This window comes from Rhamphochromis longiceps, linkage group LG9, assembly GCF_057381845.1.
Source record: "Rhamphochromis longiceps isolate RC_006_pf linkage group LG9, R_longiceps_female_GT1.1, whole genome shotgun sequence".
NCBI classification, from domain to species: Eukaryota; Metazoa; Chordata; class Actinopteri; order Cichliformes; family Cichlidae; genus Rhamphochromis; species Rhamphochromis longiceps.
In genome coordinates, this window is record NC_140565.1 from 22,673,515 (window position 1) to 22,687,690 (window position 14,176).

General features: G+C 41.1%; 1 protein-coding gene across 1 annotated transcript in view; it reads left to right on the forward strand.

Moving 5' to 3' along the window:
• The window catches only part of ube3c (ubiquitin protein ligase E3C), a 29,862-nt gene extending 23,100 nt beyond the window's left edge, over window positions 1-6,762 (forward strand). The window contains exons 20-24 of the mRNA XM_085418889.1: window positions 1,553-1,765; window positions 3,532-3,720; window positions 3,808-3,874; window positions 3,981-4,111; window positions 5,674-6,762. Of these exons, the coding sequence (XP_085275015.1) occupies window positions 1,553-1,765; window positions 3,532-3,720; window positions 3,808-3,874; window positions 3,981-4,111; window positions 5,674-5,844 (771 nt within the window). The 3' untranslated portion in view covers window positions 5,845-6,762. The remainder of the gene's footprint in view (window positions 1-1,552; window positions 1,766-3,531; window positions 3,721-3,807; window positions 3,875-3,980; window positions 4,112-5,673) is intronic.
• Window positions 6,763-14,176: the final 7,414 nt, after the last annotated feature.

The window sequence follows — 14,176 nt, forward strand, 5'->3', positions numbered from 1 at the left end:
CCAAATATCAAGATTCTCTTCCAGCCTCTTCGGCAGTGGCCTTTTCTCTTTGTGAACTGCTTTGATCCGACCCAAACACCAGCTCTCTGCACAGTCTGCTCTCTGACTGATAGTTCTGCACTGCTGATTGATAGAGATGCGTTTGGAAGGCATTATAATTTTATTGATTTTTAATGTTGTAAATTAAGGAGTTTATTTGGCAGCTAACAGAATGCACCTGCAATGTTGTTGGCATTTATTCCACCTGATGGTGCCGCGATCTGCTTTAATTGCGTTGCCACTGCACTCACTTATATTAAAAGGGCCTGGGCCATAATAATTAATTCTTTCCAGCCCAAGTCATTTTGGCACAATTTCTGGCAATAAACACTCATAAATAAAGTAAATGGCATTGAAAAAAATAAGGCTACAGGTTTTTTCCATATACTTAATGCTGCCTCTTCCCAGCACAAGTGTTATTGATAGGTTTCAAGGGGCCACGCCGCGCATATGGTCTGAAATGAGTCGCGGCCACGAGAGAAATGCTAAGTGGATTATTTTGCATAAAAAATAGACAATGTTTGGAGTTGCACAATTAACCTGTGTTTAGAAAATAGCCGTGATTTATGCTTGCGTGTGTGTGTGTTTAAGATGCATGCATTATGGAAATCCTCTAGATTTATAATCCATTTAGCTGATGCGGTCAGGGTTTTTAGCGCAATCATTTATAAAGACCTGTATATTTTAATGTCTCCAATGGGCTCTTTTTCGGACTATTCAAGTACATTAGCTTTTCGTTTTATGAGTCACCTGCCCGGCTGTGGTACTTAATGGCATTTAAGGTCAAGGTGAGAATTGGCATTTATAAAGTTTGAGTCCGGTGAAGCAGAAGCGTGTGTGTTTGCGGTAGGTTGTTTTGTGTATTTTCAGATGTGATCAGATGAAGTCTCTATCACTTCATTCATTGTTAGGAGTTTCAGGCAAATGTGATATTTTGTTATTATTTTTTTCTTTAATTTGTGCTTGCTAGCATTTTGGTTGCTGCTGGAAGCAGGCTCTTAGTTATTTAATTGTGGTGTTTGATGCAATGAAACTAAAAAACAAAAGGGCAGAAAAAATGGCCACTTGAGGTTGCCTCTAAAAGTGAGTAAATCTCTGAAGACGCTGAATAATTTAGGAAGCGACGTATTTGGTTTTCCAAACGGTACAGTGTTCCCGTTCACCTGGACTGTAGTTTGAATATATTTGGCTTCTCTGGTTGGACAAATACAAACTCTGAGGGAGGGCACGATTGATACAGAGAAATACATTTTAATTGGAATCGAATTTAGAATCAACTCCCTGTATTAAAAGTTGCCTTAATGAGATGTTGCTTACTGCTAAACTTGAATGGATTTGGTGCGGTAAAGGTAGATTTTATGCTGAATGCAGAAAATATTATACAAATCAATTTTGAGTTTTTGTCAGAAGGTTTAAACCCTCAATTAAAAAACCCCCAAAACAAAACAGAATTTCGTGGCAAATTATTTCTTGATGCAGGCTTTAAGGGATTAACATCAACATTTTCCCGCAGGCGCTTTATGAAAACATGCTGGTGGAATTGCCCTTTGCGAGTTTCTTCCTGTCCAAGCTTCTTGGAACCAGCGCAGATGTGGACATTCACCACCTGGCCTCCCTGGACCCAGAGATGTATCGCAACCTGCTTTTCCTCAAGAGCTACGAGGGTGACGTGGAAGAGCTGGGCCTTAACTTCACCGTGGTCAACAACGATCTGGGAGAAGCTCAGGTGACCGGGGTTGGGGACAGGGTGGGATTTAGTTGGATAAATGATTCACGTGTACTTTTTTTTTCCCATCTCTTTGTATCCTGGTCATGCTTAGCCGTCTGTCCTTCCTCCTGTTTGGTTTCTCTTTGTGGCGTTAATAATTCATTTCCCTCATAATGTACCACTTTTCAGCTCTGAGAGAGATAAAGCACGTCACCGCTGTCACCCTAAGCCCTGCTGCGGTGCAGCGAACACAGCAGCTCTGTTGACCATTCCACCTGCCTTTCCCCGAGAAATTACCTCACAACACGCCTGACAGAAGCAGCTAGCTGCTCTTAAGCACGCCCCCTCCAAAGCTCAAGGCTCCGGAGGTGAACAACCACCATCACTCTGAGTCACCTAAGCCCAGACCTGCACTCTGCACGGAGCTCCTGTTTACTCAGGGTCTTAGCGCGTCGTATTAGCTCTTCTCAAACACCTGAAATGGTTGAGTCACGGTACAGCCCTCCTGGTCGCAAACACGACAGGGAAAACAATTTGTGAAAGATTAGGCACACACCCGGGAGCAGTCTGCCCTGCATTTGCCCTCGTGAGATAGCCAAAGCAAGCAAGATAACAATAGTAATTCTCTTACATTAGCACATAATCAGAATCCACTGTGAGTGAGAAAAAGACAGAAAATGATTAACTTTAAGTTAGACCACAAGCAAGTGCAAAGGTAGAAGCTGAAAAATAACACAAAAAACCACAAGAAAAACCGCTTACATTATAGTGCGGTCTGGCTGAGTATTGCGGCACTGAACGCCTTTGTGAAGCTTATCGATCAGTTTTTGTTAAGAATGCGTCAGAGGTGCTGATTCATCACCGCTGCAGTTTCAGACAATAGTTTTTATTTTAGTTAAACAAATATCCTGTAAAGTGTTTATCGGTCAGTTTTTGTGACCGTCTGCATGCGACCATTGTTAAAAGCGGCGTTCCTGTTTGCCACGTGTTGGAGGTTTATGAGAAAAATAACAAACAGAAAGGGAACTGGTTCCAGCATGACAACCTGATCCAACGTGGCAGCTGAAAGTTGTTCACTGCAAAACGATGATGTTGGGCTCATTTTAGTCGAGCTATCTGTGACAGTGATGCTGAAAATCAGTGCAAGTTCATATTTTTCTTCATCCGGAAGAGTTTGAGCTGATAACTGGCACTTTAGGTAGAAAGACACAGAAAGGTGGTTATCCATATTTTGGCCAGCTGCAAATAACACACTGACTAAAATTAGGAAAATTAATGCAAACCCAGTCCTGCAGCACCTTGAGATGAGATTTAATCCGCCGTGTGGATCGTCCTGATTGTCTAAACACTAGATCTCATATCCCAAGACAGCGTTGGAAAAAGATGAACATTACTTTTTTTTTTCTTTTCTTACTCCTGCGGATGCTATGATGTCATCGCACTGCCAGCTTTATGAACTGAGACGAGCACATCTTATCAAGTGCTAACTGCTCTAAAGCTAATGAAAAGAGAACACTGGGCCAAATTGTATTGGACCAGATGTTCAGTAGTCGGGCTATATTTGGAAACACTGAAGTGCACTTCTCCTCACACTTGCATGGAGAGAGCTTTACCTTTAATCAAAGTGCTGCTGAAACTATTTTAATGACCTTTGTGTTATTGAATTAAATCCTGCACGCTGCAAATAAATACTCGAACGGTCACCTCGCAACTGAAGAACTTTAAAGAGAAAATGAAGAACTGTGAAAGAACCGTGTAAATGCCTCGTGTGCCTTCTGATGCAGGTGGTTGAGCTGAAGCTTGGAGGCAAAGATATTCCTGTGACCACGGCAAACCGAATAGCCTACATCCATCTGGTGGCTGACTACAGGCTCAACAAGCAGATCAGGCCTCATTGCCTGGCCTTCAGACAGGGTCTGGCCAATGTGGTCAACCTGGAGTGGCTGCGCATGTTTGACCAGCAGGAGATTCAGGTATTCTACACGTGACATAAATAACTGAACCTGAAGAAACATAAAATGTGTTAAAGAAGCTAAAAATATGCTTTAAACATCTTAAAGGTTCTGATATCTGGGGCTCATGTGCCAATTTGTCTCGACGACCTAAAAAACTTTACAAACTACTCAGGTAGGTACAAAGTGCTTTATTTTCTTGTGTATGTTTTTTCTGCAAATTCTCATTTATAGAACTGAGAAATTTCATTCTAACTTTACACCCTCATCGTCATCTTCAGGCGGGTATTCAGCCACTCATCCCGTCATCCAGATCTTCTGGGAGGTGGTCGAAGGATTCACAGATGACGAAAAGCGCAAGTTGCTGAAGTTTGTCACCAGCTGCTCCAGACCACCGCTGCTGGGCTTCAAGGTGATGTGGACTCCCCCCCCTTCTTCTCTCTGCACTTGCCTTGCCCACCATTATCCTCTGGTTCTCCATCCTCAACAGAAGGGAGTGTTCCCTCTTTAATAGGCTTGTAATGAAAATGCCCAGACTGATAACAGCTTAGAAAATGATCGTTTTCAAATTAGCTGGCGATAAGACCCGAGTCTTATCACCACGTCCACTGTTGTTTTATAGTTCATGACCTTCCTCTGCAGAAGAAGTCTGTCTGCAGCTTCGCATGCGTGGGCTTGGCTGGAAAAACCTTGGCTGGTCAAATATTGCCGCTCAGAACTTGGTAGCCTCTTGAACTTTTCAACTTTGCGCGACGGGGCAGAAAGCAGCAGTTTTCTGCGAGATTAATATGCAAGGAAACTCCATCCATCTACTTCTGAAGACCGTTTGCTGAATCATTACCGCTAACCTCCTATTTCTGAAATGATTTCCTAATTGGAAGCTGTTTCGCTTTCTCACTGACTTGATTTGTGGGACACTTAAGTAGTTTGAGATAGGCGAAAAAAGGAGAAAGTGTTACTCTGAGCCATTAAACAATTTTTATGTCATACTTTGTCAAACCAGAAGGTGTAATCATGATATGATTGGTTTTAGTACTCCTTGTTATTGTCATCGGTTAAGAAAACTTGATTTTTGCGCTGTGGGGAGCAACGCTCTCCTCCTCTCTGTGTTTGAGTGTTGCCTTCACTCCACCATTGATAAATATGACTCCGCTCCTCCCGCCTCCGCTCGTCTCTGGGCTGCAGAAGGCGGTAATTCGTAGGGAAGCGGCCCCTGACCCGGCCCTCAGCTCAAGCCAGCTAAGCTTTAATTAGCTGTCGTGATTCGGCCCAGGATTCATTAGAGGAGAAATGGCTCTGTCAGGAGAAGCCGTTTAAAAAAAGATGATGGAAACTCTCCATTTTTTCCCCCCCAAAATGATGCCTGCGGTAATGACACTTTCTCAATAAGCAACGATAGTTTAATACGGTAATTGTCAGAAAAATGGGGTCATTATGGCCAAACCCCTAAAGAGCCATTTAATCGGGCAAGTGTGGCCGCTGAGCCATCTATGCTAACTTTAAAAAGCAGGATGAAATCAGGGCGGAGTACCTGGTGCATTGGCCCGGCCAGTGATGGAAACGGTCCGTGTCACCGCCTGCGGATGAGGTGGCCTCATCGGCGAGAGGCTTGATTTAAAAAAATGCCAGCTAGACAACATGAAATGACCATTCCTCCAGCGTCTCATCCAAGGGTCAAACCGTGGGCTGATTTCCCCACTCGGTACCTTTCAAGCACTAAGATTATTTCCTCAATTTATACTTCCACTGTATTAGCTTAGCACTTAATGTCTCTCTTTTAACATTTATCCCCTTGTGGAAGTTGACAGTTATTGCTTAATCTGAATTGGTTTTGAAATTGGGATCATTACGGACACGTGTTGCCTGTCGCCTCATTTTTTTTTTTCTTTTTAATTTCCATGGTTCTTAAACGCCTCGGGGATGTAGAGATTTCTCTCTATCAGTTTCTAATTGAAGCCCTTCACTCATAAACAGGAGCTTTACCCGGCCTTCTGCATCCACAACGGAGGGACTGACCTGGATCGCCTGCCCACCGCCAGCACCTGCATGAACCTGCTCAAGCTCCCCGAGTTCTGCGACCAGCACCTGATGAGGAACAAGCTGCTGTATGCCATCGAGTCATCCTCCGGGTTCGAGCTGAGCTGAGCTGTGCCTCCAGACATGGACGCCACAGAAGTGGCTTTGGGGTGAAAGACTGAAAATAGACGAGGGAAAGCAAACCATGCACTGACTGATTTTACTGTTTGTGTGTGTGCGTGCGTGCGTGCCAAGCCGATGGTGAGGAAATGCTCCCCCACAGACTGAAAGAAGGGTGCTTTTAAATCATTTGAAATGTTGAATCCCTTCTTATTCTTCAGACAGATCAGCAGCTTAGTTAAATTTTGCAGAAGGTATTTTGTGCATACATTAAAAAACAAACAAACAAATGTGTAACTGAATGGAGAAATGTTTTCACCAAAGATTAAGCGGCATCATGTTGAAACAAAAAAAGGCAATATAACAACAGACTGGGGGGGACAGAGTGGGCAGGACTGTAAAGCCAAGGGCTGTGGAGGCAGGAGGAGCTTTTGTGTACAGCCGTCATGAATTTTCACGTAGAGGTCGGTGAACGTGCAGGTTTTTGTGATTTCTCGAATTGTTATTATTCCTAGTATTAACCGTCGTGTCTGATAACGATACAGTAAGTGTGCACACGCCATCTGAAGAATAGAAATGACTTGTCTTGCTGGATGTTTGGGGAGGGGAGCACTGAAGGTTGTTTTTTTTTTTTGTGTGTGAATATGTATATGTTTACAGCTGCACTTGTATTATTCATCTATTCAGTATTTGTACAGGTTTGTTTTTCCTCTCTCCTTTTCACGTGACGAGTTTCTGTTTTCACACACGTCTGCTTTAAGGTGAACGACCCCCCCCCCTCTCCTTCCTCCTGCAAGTTTGCTTTTTAGTAGGGGGAAGCAGCAACTGTGTCATGTTTGATGAGGCTTACAGATGATCAGTGTACCAACAGGCTGAAAAAAAAATAAGAGTGTATGGAAACAAATAAACCCACTTTTCTTTTTGATTTTTTCCCTCCATATTTTCTTGTTACTTGTAATTTACAGTAATGACCGAGACATAAAACAGTGCTTTGTGGGAAAATCTCCTCTTGAGTTTTATGGCCTCTGACATATAATTAAAGAAACATCCAGTTAAGAAACACTGAGCAGAACTATTCTGGCCTTGAGATGCATTATCGGGCTGAGCACAAATTAAGATTGTGTGCGTTTGTCATAAATCTACCTGGCCTCTAATGCAGTGCAGCCCTTGAGGAAGATATCCATCCCTATTTGGACCGAGTCCATCTCTCCATCCTCGCTTCTCCGCCAAAGCAGCCAGCTCGCTGCCCCCCTCTTCTCATACGCCGCACATCCTCTGGGCCAGAGAACTCAAAGTGGTAATTGGGTCTTAAAAACCAGACTTGTCATTGAAATGAGGGATTCATCTCAATTACTATAAGATTTATTTAAGACTATTACCAAGTGATGGATTATAACTGACAAAGTTAATGCAGGATGTTGTGAATCATCTTCACTGCGTATGCTACTTGAGCTTGCTCATAGGATTTTTAAGGGCTAATTGAAGCTTTTAGGCTTGTTTATCTTGCAGCGTAGCAAGGAAGCATCAAAAAAATCACTTGAGGGTGTTTTGAGGGGGGTGGGATTGTAGCCTGCTTTCCAAAACAAGATACCAAAGTGAGTGTCCCTGCGAAGCTGGCATGAAAACATGGATTTTAATTAACATGGAAGCAAACCTGAGGTTTAAACTGGCCATTTACTGAGCGCACTGACCAAAAAAACTGGGACATAGCTCCAGGTTGTGGATTAAAAGATCTTAGTTAAGTCTCTGCTAACATATTTCTTGTAGCAGATTGCCACCTGGTGGTCAACCTTTAGTGCTGCATGGAAACGACTTTGAAAACACCTGAAGACCCTCTGGAAGCCTTTCAAGGTCACGAACCAATAACAGAAATATCAAAGCAATGAATTCATTTGTTTTTATGAATATGGCTCTCCTGGCACTGAAGCCTGTGAAGGAAATGTGGGTTCAGTGGCTTTGGCATAGCAGTACATCAGGACAGGGAGTGCCTGTGCTGCCTTTCTGCCTGTCTAGACATGAAGACTGATCAGCCCAAGCTTATTTGAGTTGTGGTTGCCGTTTAAATTAAATCTGATCGATTTTTAAGTCTCATTCTTGTTGTCGCCCTACTTTGTTACCACGTCAAATTCAGCCACAGCGATCACAGAAAGGCGAGAAAATAAAGAGTCTTAAGTGAAGACTTTCAAAGTATGGAAAAGCACTGACCTATGCATGATATCTATTTTTGCTGTGATTCCTCCCGCTCAATGGGTCTAATTAAATCCAGACTGCCCTTAATGCCCAGTATAATTAATAGCTATCTGTCATTTTCATTGGGTCTTCTTTTGCTGGCAAGAGCTCCGGCCAGCTTTTACTGCAAAAACGACCTTCATCTTCCATTTAAAATCAATGCAGGCCTGTAATTTCAGCCTCACTTCGGTTTGAAACTGCAATAACCTGCCCTGCTTTATTTGACTTCTTTGGGTTAGGATGAGTTCACCTCACTGCTTATCAGTTCCTCAGATATGTCTTCTGTGCGTATCCTACATTTCTAGAGTGTGACCCAAGGGGAGATCATCTTTTAAAAAATAAATAAATATTGAAAGCCAGTATGCAAATGTGAGAACTTTACCTTCTTATTTCATAGTTGAGATTTAGTGTTGAAAATAAGCTCAAAATTGAGTCTGAGCCTTTTCTTCTGGTTACATTTGACAGTTTTGATCAAACAGTTTTATAATATCTTATAAACAGTCTTATAATATCGTATAATATAAACTAGGCCCTGGCTCACTAAGCCTTTTTCAGTATATCAAATTCAGCCCAACTCTTACACCTGTGCAGAGGCCTGATACTGAGAATTATTTACAATTAAAAGTCCCACTATCACACTGCTAGTGTAGTGGGTATCCTCTTATAGCAGGGAAAACGGGTGAGCTTACATGGAAACCTGTCCCTCCCCTCTCAATGGTTTTGGATCAGGCTTATAATTACAACAGACACAGGTCGTATGTTTCTCGTGCGCTCGACAGGTGGCGCAAAAAGCCGTTTGTCTGATTCTTTTGCTCCCTGAATGCCGCGTGAAAGCGCTTCTTATGATCCGGCACGTTTCTAGGTTTGTTAGGGGATATGCGAGGCACGTGACAGCCTCGTTTCATCCACTGTGCGCGCGTGAACAGCAAAGTCTGGTGTTGGGTGTCATCGCGGATGTGTGAGCAGGACACCGCAACGACGCTGCTGTCCACGCTCAATGACGTGCTGCTTTCAGGTGTCCCTCGGTGAAACGCGTACCATCAAAATTACCATAAAACGGGAAATAAAAACAAACGACAGACTTTGCAAATTTCAGCGTTTCAATGATTAAAACATTAATATAAAAACTAAATTGAATAAAAATAAAATGAGTTTTAATGATAGTTTTAGTTTTTGTCAGATCCCAGATCTAGATCTCCACAACGTCCTCCTCCCCTCACCCCAACCGCTCGCGGCACATGACGACCCTCCCTGCTGCAGGTTTCTTCCTGTTGAAATATTATGGAAAATGTTTTCCTTGCCACTGTCGCCAAAACGATTGCTCACAGGGCTTATATGATTGTTGGGGTTTTCTTTGTATTAAGGAAAGTGTTGTTGTGATTTGGTGCCATATAACTAACATTAAATTGAATTGAACTGAACAGAAGAAAGGTATTCATTTCAACCAAGGTATGCAGAAGAGCATCTTTGAATGCACAACATGTCAAGGCTTAAAGCAGATGGGCTTCAGCAGCACCAAGACCACACCGTGGGCTGAAGCTGTCAAGAACAGGACAGTTCACAGCTACAGTTCACACAGGCTCACCAAAAGTGGACGATATATGAAATGAAAAAATGTCGCCTCAAGCTTATGGAGTCTCAGTTTCTGCTGTGACATTCAGATGGTAGGGTCATTTTTGGGGGGTAAAGATAAGAGCGTGGCTCCATCCTGCTTTGTATCAACAATTCAGGCCACTGGTGGCTTAATTGTGCCATTAAGTTATTTTATTACATGTAAGTTTTGAAATATTTTTGTTATTTATGTACAGTATAAAATGTTAAATTTAATGGAATCTGGTCAAATTATTATTTGATTAGTGTGCATTTAGTTAATACCAGCGCATCTCCATTAATGATTGATTGTTTGAATAAATAAACCTTTAATTATATATCTTTTAGTTGCATTCATGTTTATTGAGGTTGAAAACTTGAGGGGGACATGTTCTTGGGACAGTTTGGGCCGCTTAGTAGCAATTGAGCGTCTTTTAAACTCCACAGCCTGCCTGGTACTGCTGATGACCATGTTTATCCTTTCATGACTGCAGTGTACCCATCTTCTTAATGGTTTCCAGCAGAATAACGAACCACGTCACAAAGCTCAAATCATCTCAAACTGGTTTCTTAAAGAAAACAGTAAGTTGACTGTACTCAAATTACCTCCACAGTTTAGATTGCAATCCAGCAGAGCGCCTGTGGCACATGGGCTAACGAGAGATTCTCTTGAGGAATGTGCAGCGAATAATTCTGCAGCAACTGCCGATGCTATCATGTTGACATGGACCAAAAACTCTGAGGAATGTTTTCAGCACCTTGTTGAATCTGAGGCACAAACAATAATGTGTTGACAGCGAGTCAAGTGCTTGTGTTGTATTATCTCATCTGAACTTTCTAAATCTCAGTCTGTCAAATATTATCTATATTGCAACTGATCTAAAAGAAAACCAACAGTGACAGTGATGAAAACTACACTGAAATTAAACATTTTAAACAGTAAATGTTAATATTTTATTTTCTGTTCTTTAACATTGTCCTACATTTTATTTATTTATTTATTGTTTACTGCACTAAATCTCATATTAGCCCTGTGATAGACTGGTGTCCTGGTATAGACTTCAGCCACCCTGTGACTTTGAATTAGATGGGTGCTCAAAAAAATGGATATATAGATGTAGTTTTATATGAATTACACAGAGTTTTATATGAGAATGTGCATTTATCTGGGTGGTAGGAACTGGTCTGGAACATTCACAGTTTCAGACCAGGTAGATTGTTGACGTATGCTATCAGAGGGTCCCATGTTGTGTGGAATTTGCTGATGGATCAGTTGAAAGTACATCTGATTTTTTCCAGCTTGCCATTTTGCATAACATCCCTTATCCAGTGGTGGTGTGATGGAGCAGTAGTAGACTTCCGTTTAAATAAAATCAGGCGTCTTGCTAATAATGACGAAAAGGCAATGACCCTCTGTAAACGGGCAGGGGGAGCAGCAGTCATTATACCAGAAAAATTGAGACCAAGGGGGAGGGCAAGATGTTATAGGCATAGGCTTTAGAGATGACATCAAAAAATGATAACCAGAAGGGAGCAATTGTCAGACAGGACCAGAACATATAAAGGGAAGTAGCTGGAGTCTGTTTACATCTATCACACAATGGCTCTACGTTTGGAAATATTTTTGCTAGTTTAGCTTTTCAGAAATGTAACCTGTGTAACACTTTGAATTGTATTAAGGAATGTCTTGAACATATAGAAGACGAATGGACCCTGTTAAGAGCCATATCCCACTCTTCATAGAAAATGCTTGTTTTGCAGGAACTGAGCTAACAGGTGGCCGTGACCGATATCAGGCACCAGTTATTGTGTCTACAGCTGCCTCCACACATTCTTTTATACTGATATGTCTGCAGATTTCTAAGTAATTATTCAGTTGGTTAAAAAAACTATAGATTCTAGTGATCCCAAATAAAAATCTAACCTAACAAAACCTTTTAGTAAATATCCTCTCACTTGTCAATGGCAGTCATCAAGGGCAGTTTCGACTGATTACCCTCATTCAGCAGGCAAAATGGCTATAACAATGCAGAAATTTTTTTCCCCCTACTCATTTATAAATAGTTCAGGTTATCCCGTTGATATTAATAATATTTGTCACTGAGAAACAAAGTTAAGTGTAAACTGAAGGTCACTTTTACCCCTCTATGTGGACCTGTGCTTACATAGTGATTGTCTACCTTATTTGAGCACTCCAATTGCCGTCTTACTAAAAACCTCATTCACACATTTGTTCAAGCACCTTTTGCCCTATAATTCACACACTTACAAGGGAGGCAACTCGGGATTCACTGTCTTGCTCAATGACACTTTGACATGCAGACAAGGATTGAAATACCAATCAGTAATTAACATTGGTAATAGCTGTAATTAAAATAGTTTATCACATTGACTGTTCTTCCTCTCTTTAAGACAATTTGGTGCTTTACTTTGTGCTTATGAAATTTATTTATTTATTTATTTATTTTTCTCCCGCCTGTCCCATTTGGTTCTTTAGCCATCAGAATTGTTGTCTGAAGACCAACAAGGATACCCAATGGATTTACTTTGCCAAATGGATCATCGTGGCATTGCCGTATTGGTCCATTTGGTCGATCTTTGTTTTTATTATTTATTATATTTTATTTTCAGATGTTACAGACGGGACAGACATGAGTGAGAGATAGGAAAGGGAGAAAGAAAGAGGAAGGAAAGGAAAAACAGAAGGGGAGAGGGACGGTGAGAAAGGGGGGGAGAAAAAAAATAAAAATCTCCTGGATCACCTGTTGAGAGAAGAATAGAAAACAAGCAAAAAAAGACAAAAAAACCCAAAAAAAAACAAAGCAACATACTAAACACAACACCATCGCATTAATCTAGCTAAGTGTAAACAGCAGTAAATACTAAATATTCAATGTTGTTGTGCAGCACGCAGGACAGATGTGCTTCGAAGTAGCAGCCAAGAAAGGTGTAATTTGGGTCTACGAGCAGTGAACACCCGTGTGCATACCTGTGTGGATCAGCGCGCTTGTATTCCAAAGGTTTCTCCATGTAACGATCTGCTAGGGAGTGTGGGGGGTGCTTATGAAATTTATAAAAGTAAAATACAGAAAACTGTTCTTTTTTTAAAAAAAAAAAAAGAAAAAAAAAACAACAACAATAAAGTGCAAAACGGAGAAGTTATAATGCTATGAAAGCCACTTTGAAACCTACCTGTCTGTGGAAATGAGACAAATAAAAATCCGCCTATTTCAGCTTTTAGGTTTCAAAGTTTTAGTTTCATTTTGACAAAGGGCTGGGACGAAGAAAACAGATGTATCCATGCACTACATTCGCTATTTTCATCCACAGGTTTTTTTTTTTAATTCAGCAAAACTAATACCATAAGGTACAGATGATAGATTTCACATTTTTGGTAATGAAATATTTAAACATTATTTGTTTGTTGTTTTAAATTCACAATCTGGAAGCTTATTTCTGCCAGTGGAAAAAAAAACCCTGAATTAAACAAAACAAACAACTACTTTTTTGCCATATATAATTTAGAATTTGGGTTATTATCTCAAACATTTTAAGCATCTAGTTAAGCATCTCAAAATTCTGACTTACTAAATCAAAGTTTTTGGAGAAAATAACTAAAAATTGAGAAAATAACTAAAATTATTCAATCAAAATTTTAATTTAGTTCTTTCTGTCAGTCAGGAAAATTTTTTTTCAGTGGAGGAAACATAACACATTACACAGTTTTACAATAACTGATAAACAAAATTTAAAATGCAATCTATTTAACACTGATCTAGTTTAGTCTGGGGCAATCGTGGCTCAAGAGTTGGGCGTTCGCCTTGTAATCGGAAGGTTGCTGGTCAGAAGGCCCGGTGGCGCCAGTGTTCGGCAGCCTCGCCTCTGTCAGTGTACCCCAGGGTGGCTGTGGCTACAATGTAGCTTGCCATCACCAGTGTGTGAATGGGTGCATGACTGGATGTGTAAAGCGCTTTGAGGTCCTTAGGGACTAGTAAGTGCTATACAAATACAGGCCATTTACCATTAGTTTTCTGTCAGCAAGACTCAATGTAGATTAAAAATCCACATATAGCTCTGGAGTCTGAAGTCATCGGTTAGAGAACTTCCTCACACAGACAGTTTGTGAAAAGCTACACCGTACAACAACCTGAAAATGTTTTACTTTGACTTAAACTATCAAGACTTAGAAACAGGCCAGCAAAAGTAGAAATGTTATACCAGCAAATGTAATTAATTCCCTAAAACAAAAGGGGTGGGGGTATATTGCAACCTGGGCTGGGGCCACCCCATGACACCCATCTGGACACGCTCCTGCACGGCCTTGACGCTATGGGGTCATTGGGGCGCTCTCCACTTTTTCAAGGTTTTTTCACGTTAACCTCTTATAAGGGAGGGTAAAAACAGGCTGTCAGCATTTGTCTTGTCTGTAAATATAATACATTGCACCATTATTAACTTTAAACTCACCTTTATCCGCAGTAAAACATGTGAGTTTTTTCCGACGGTCCTTAAAAGCAGCATT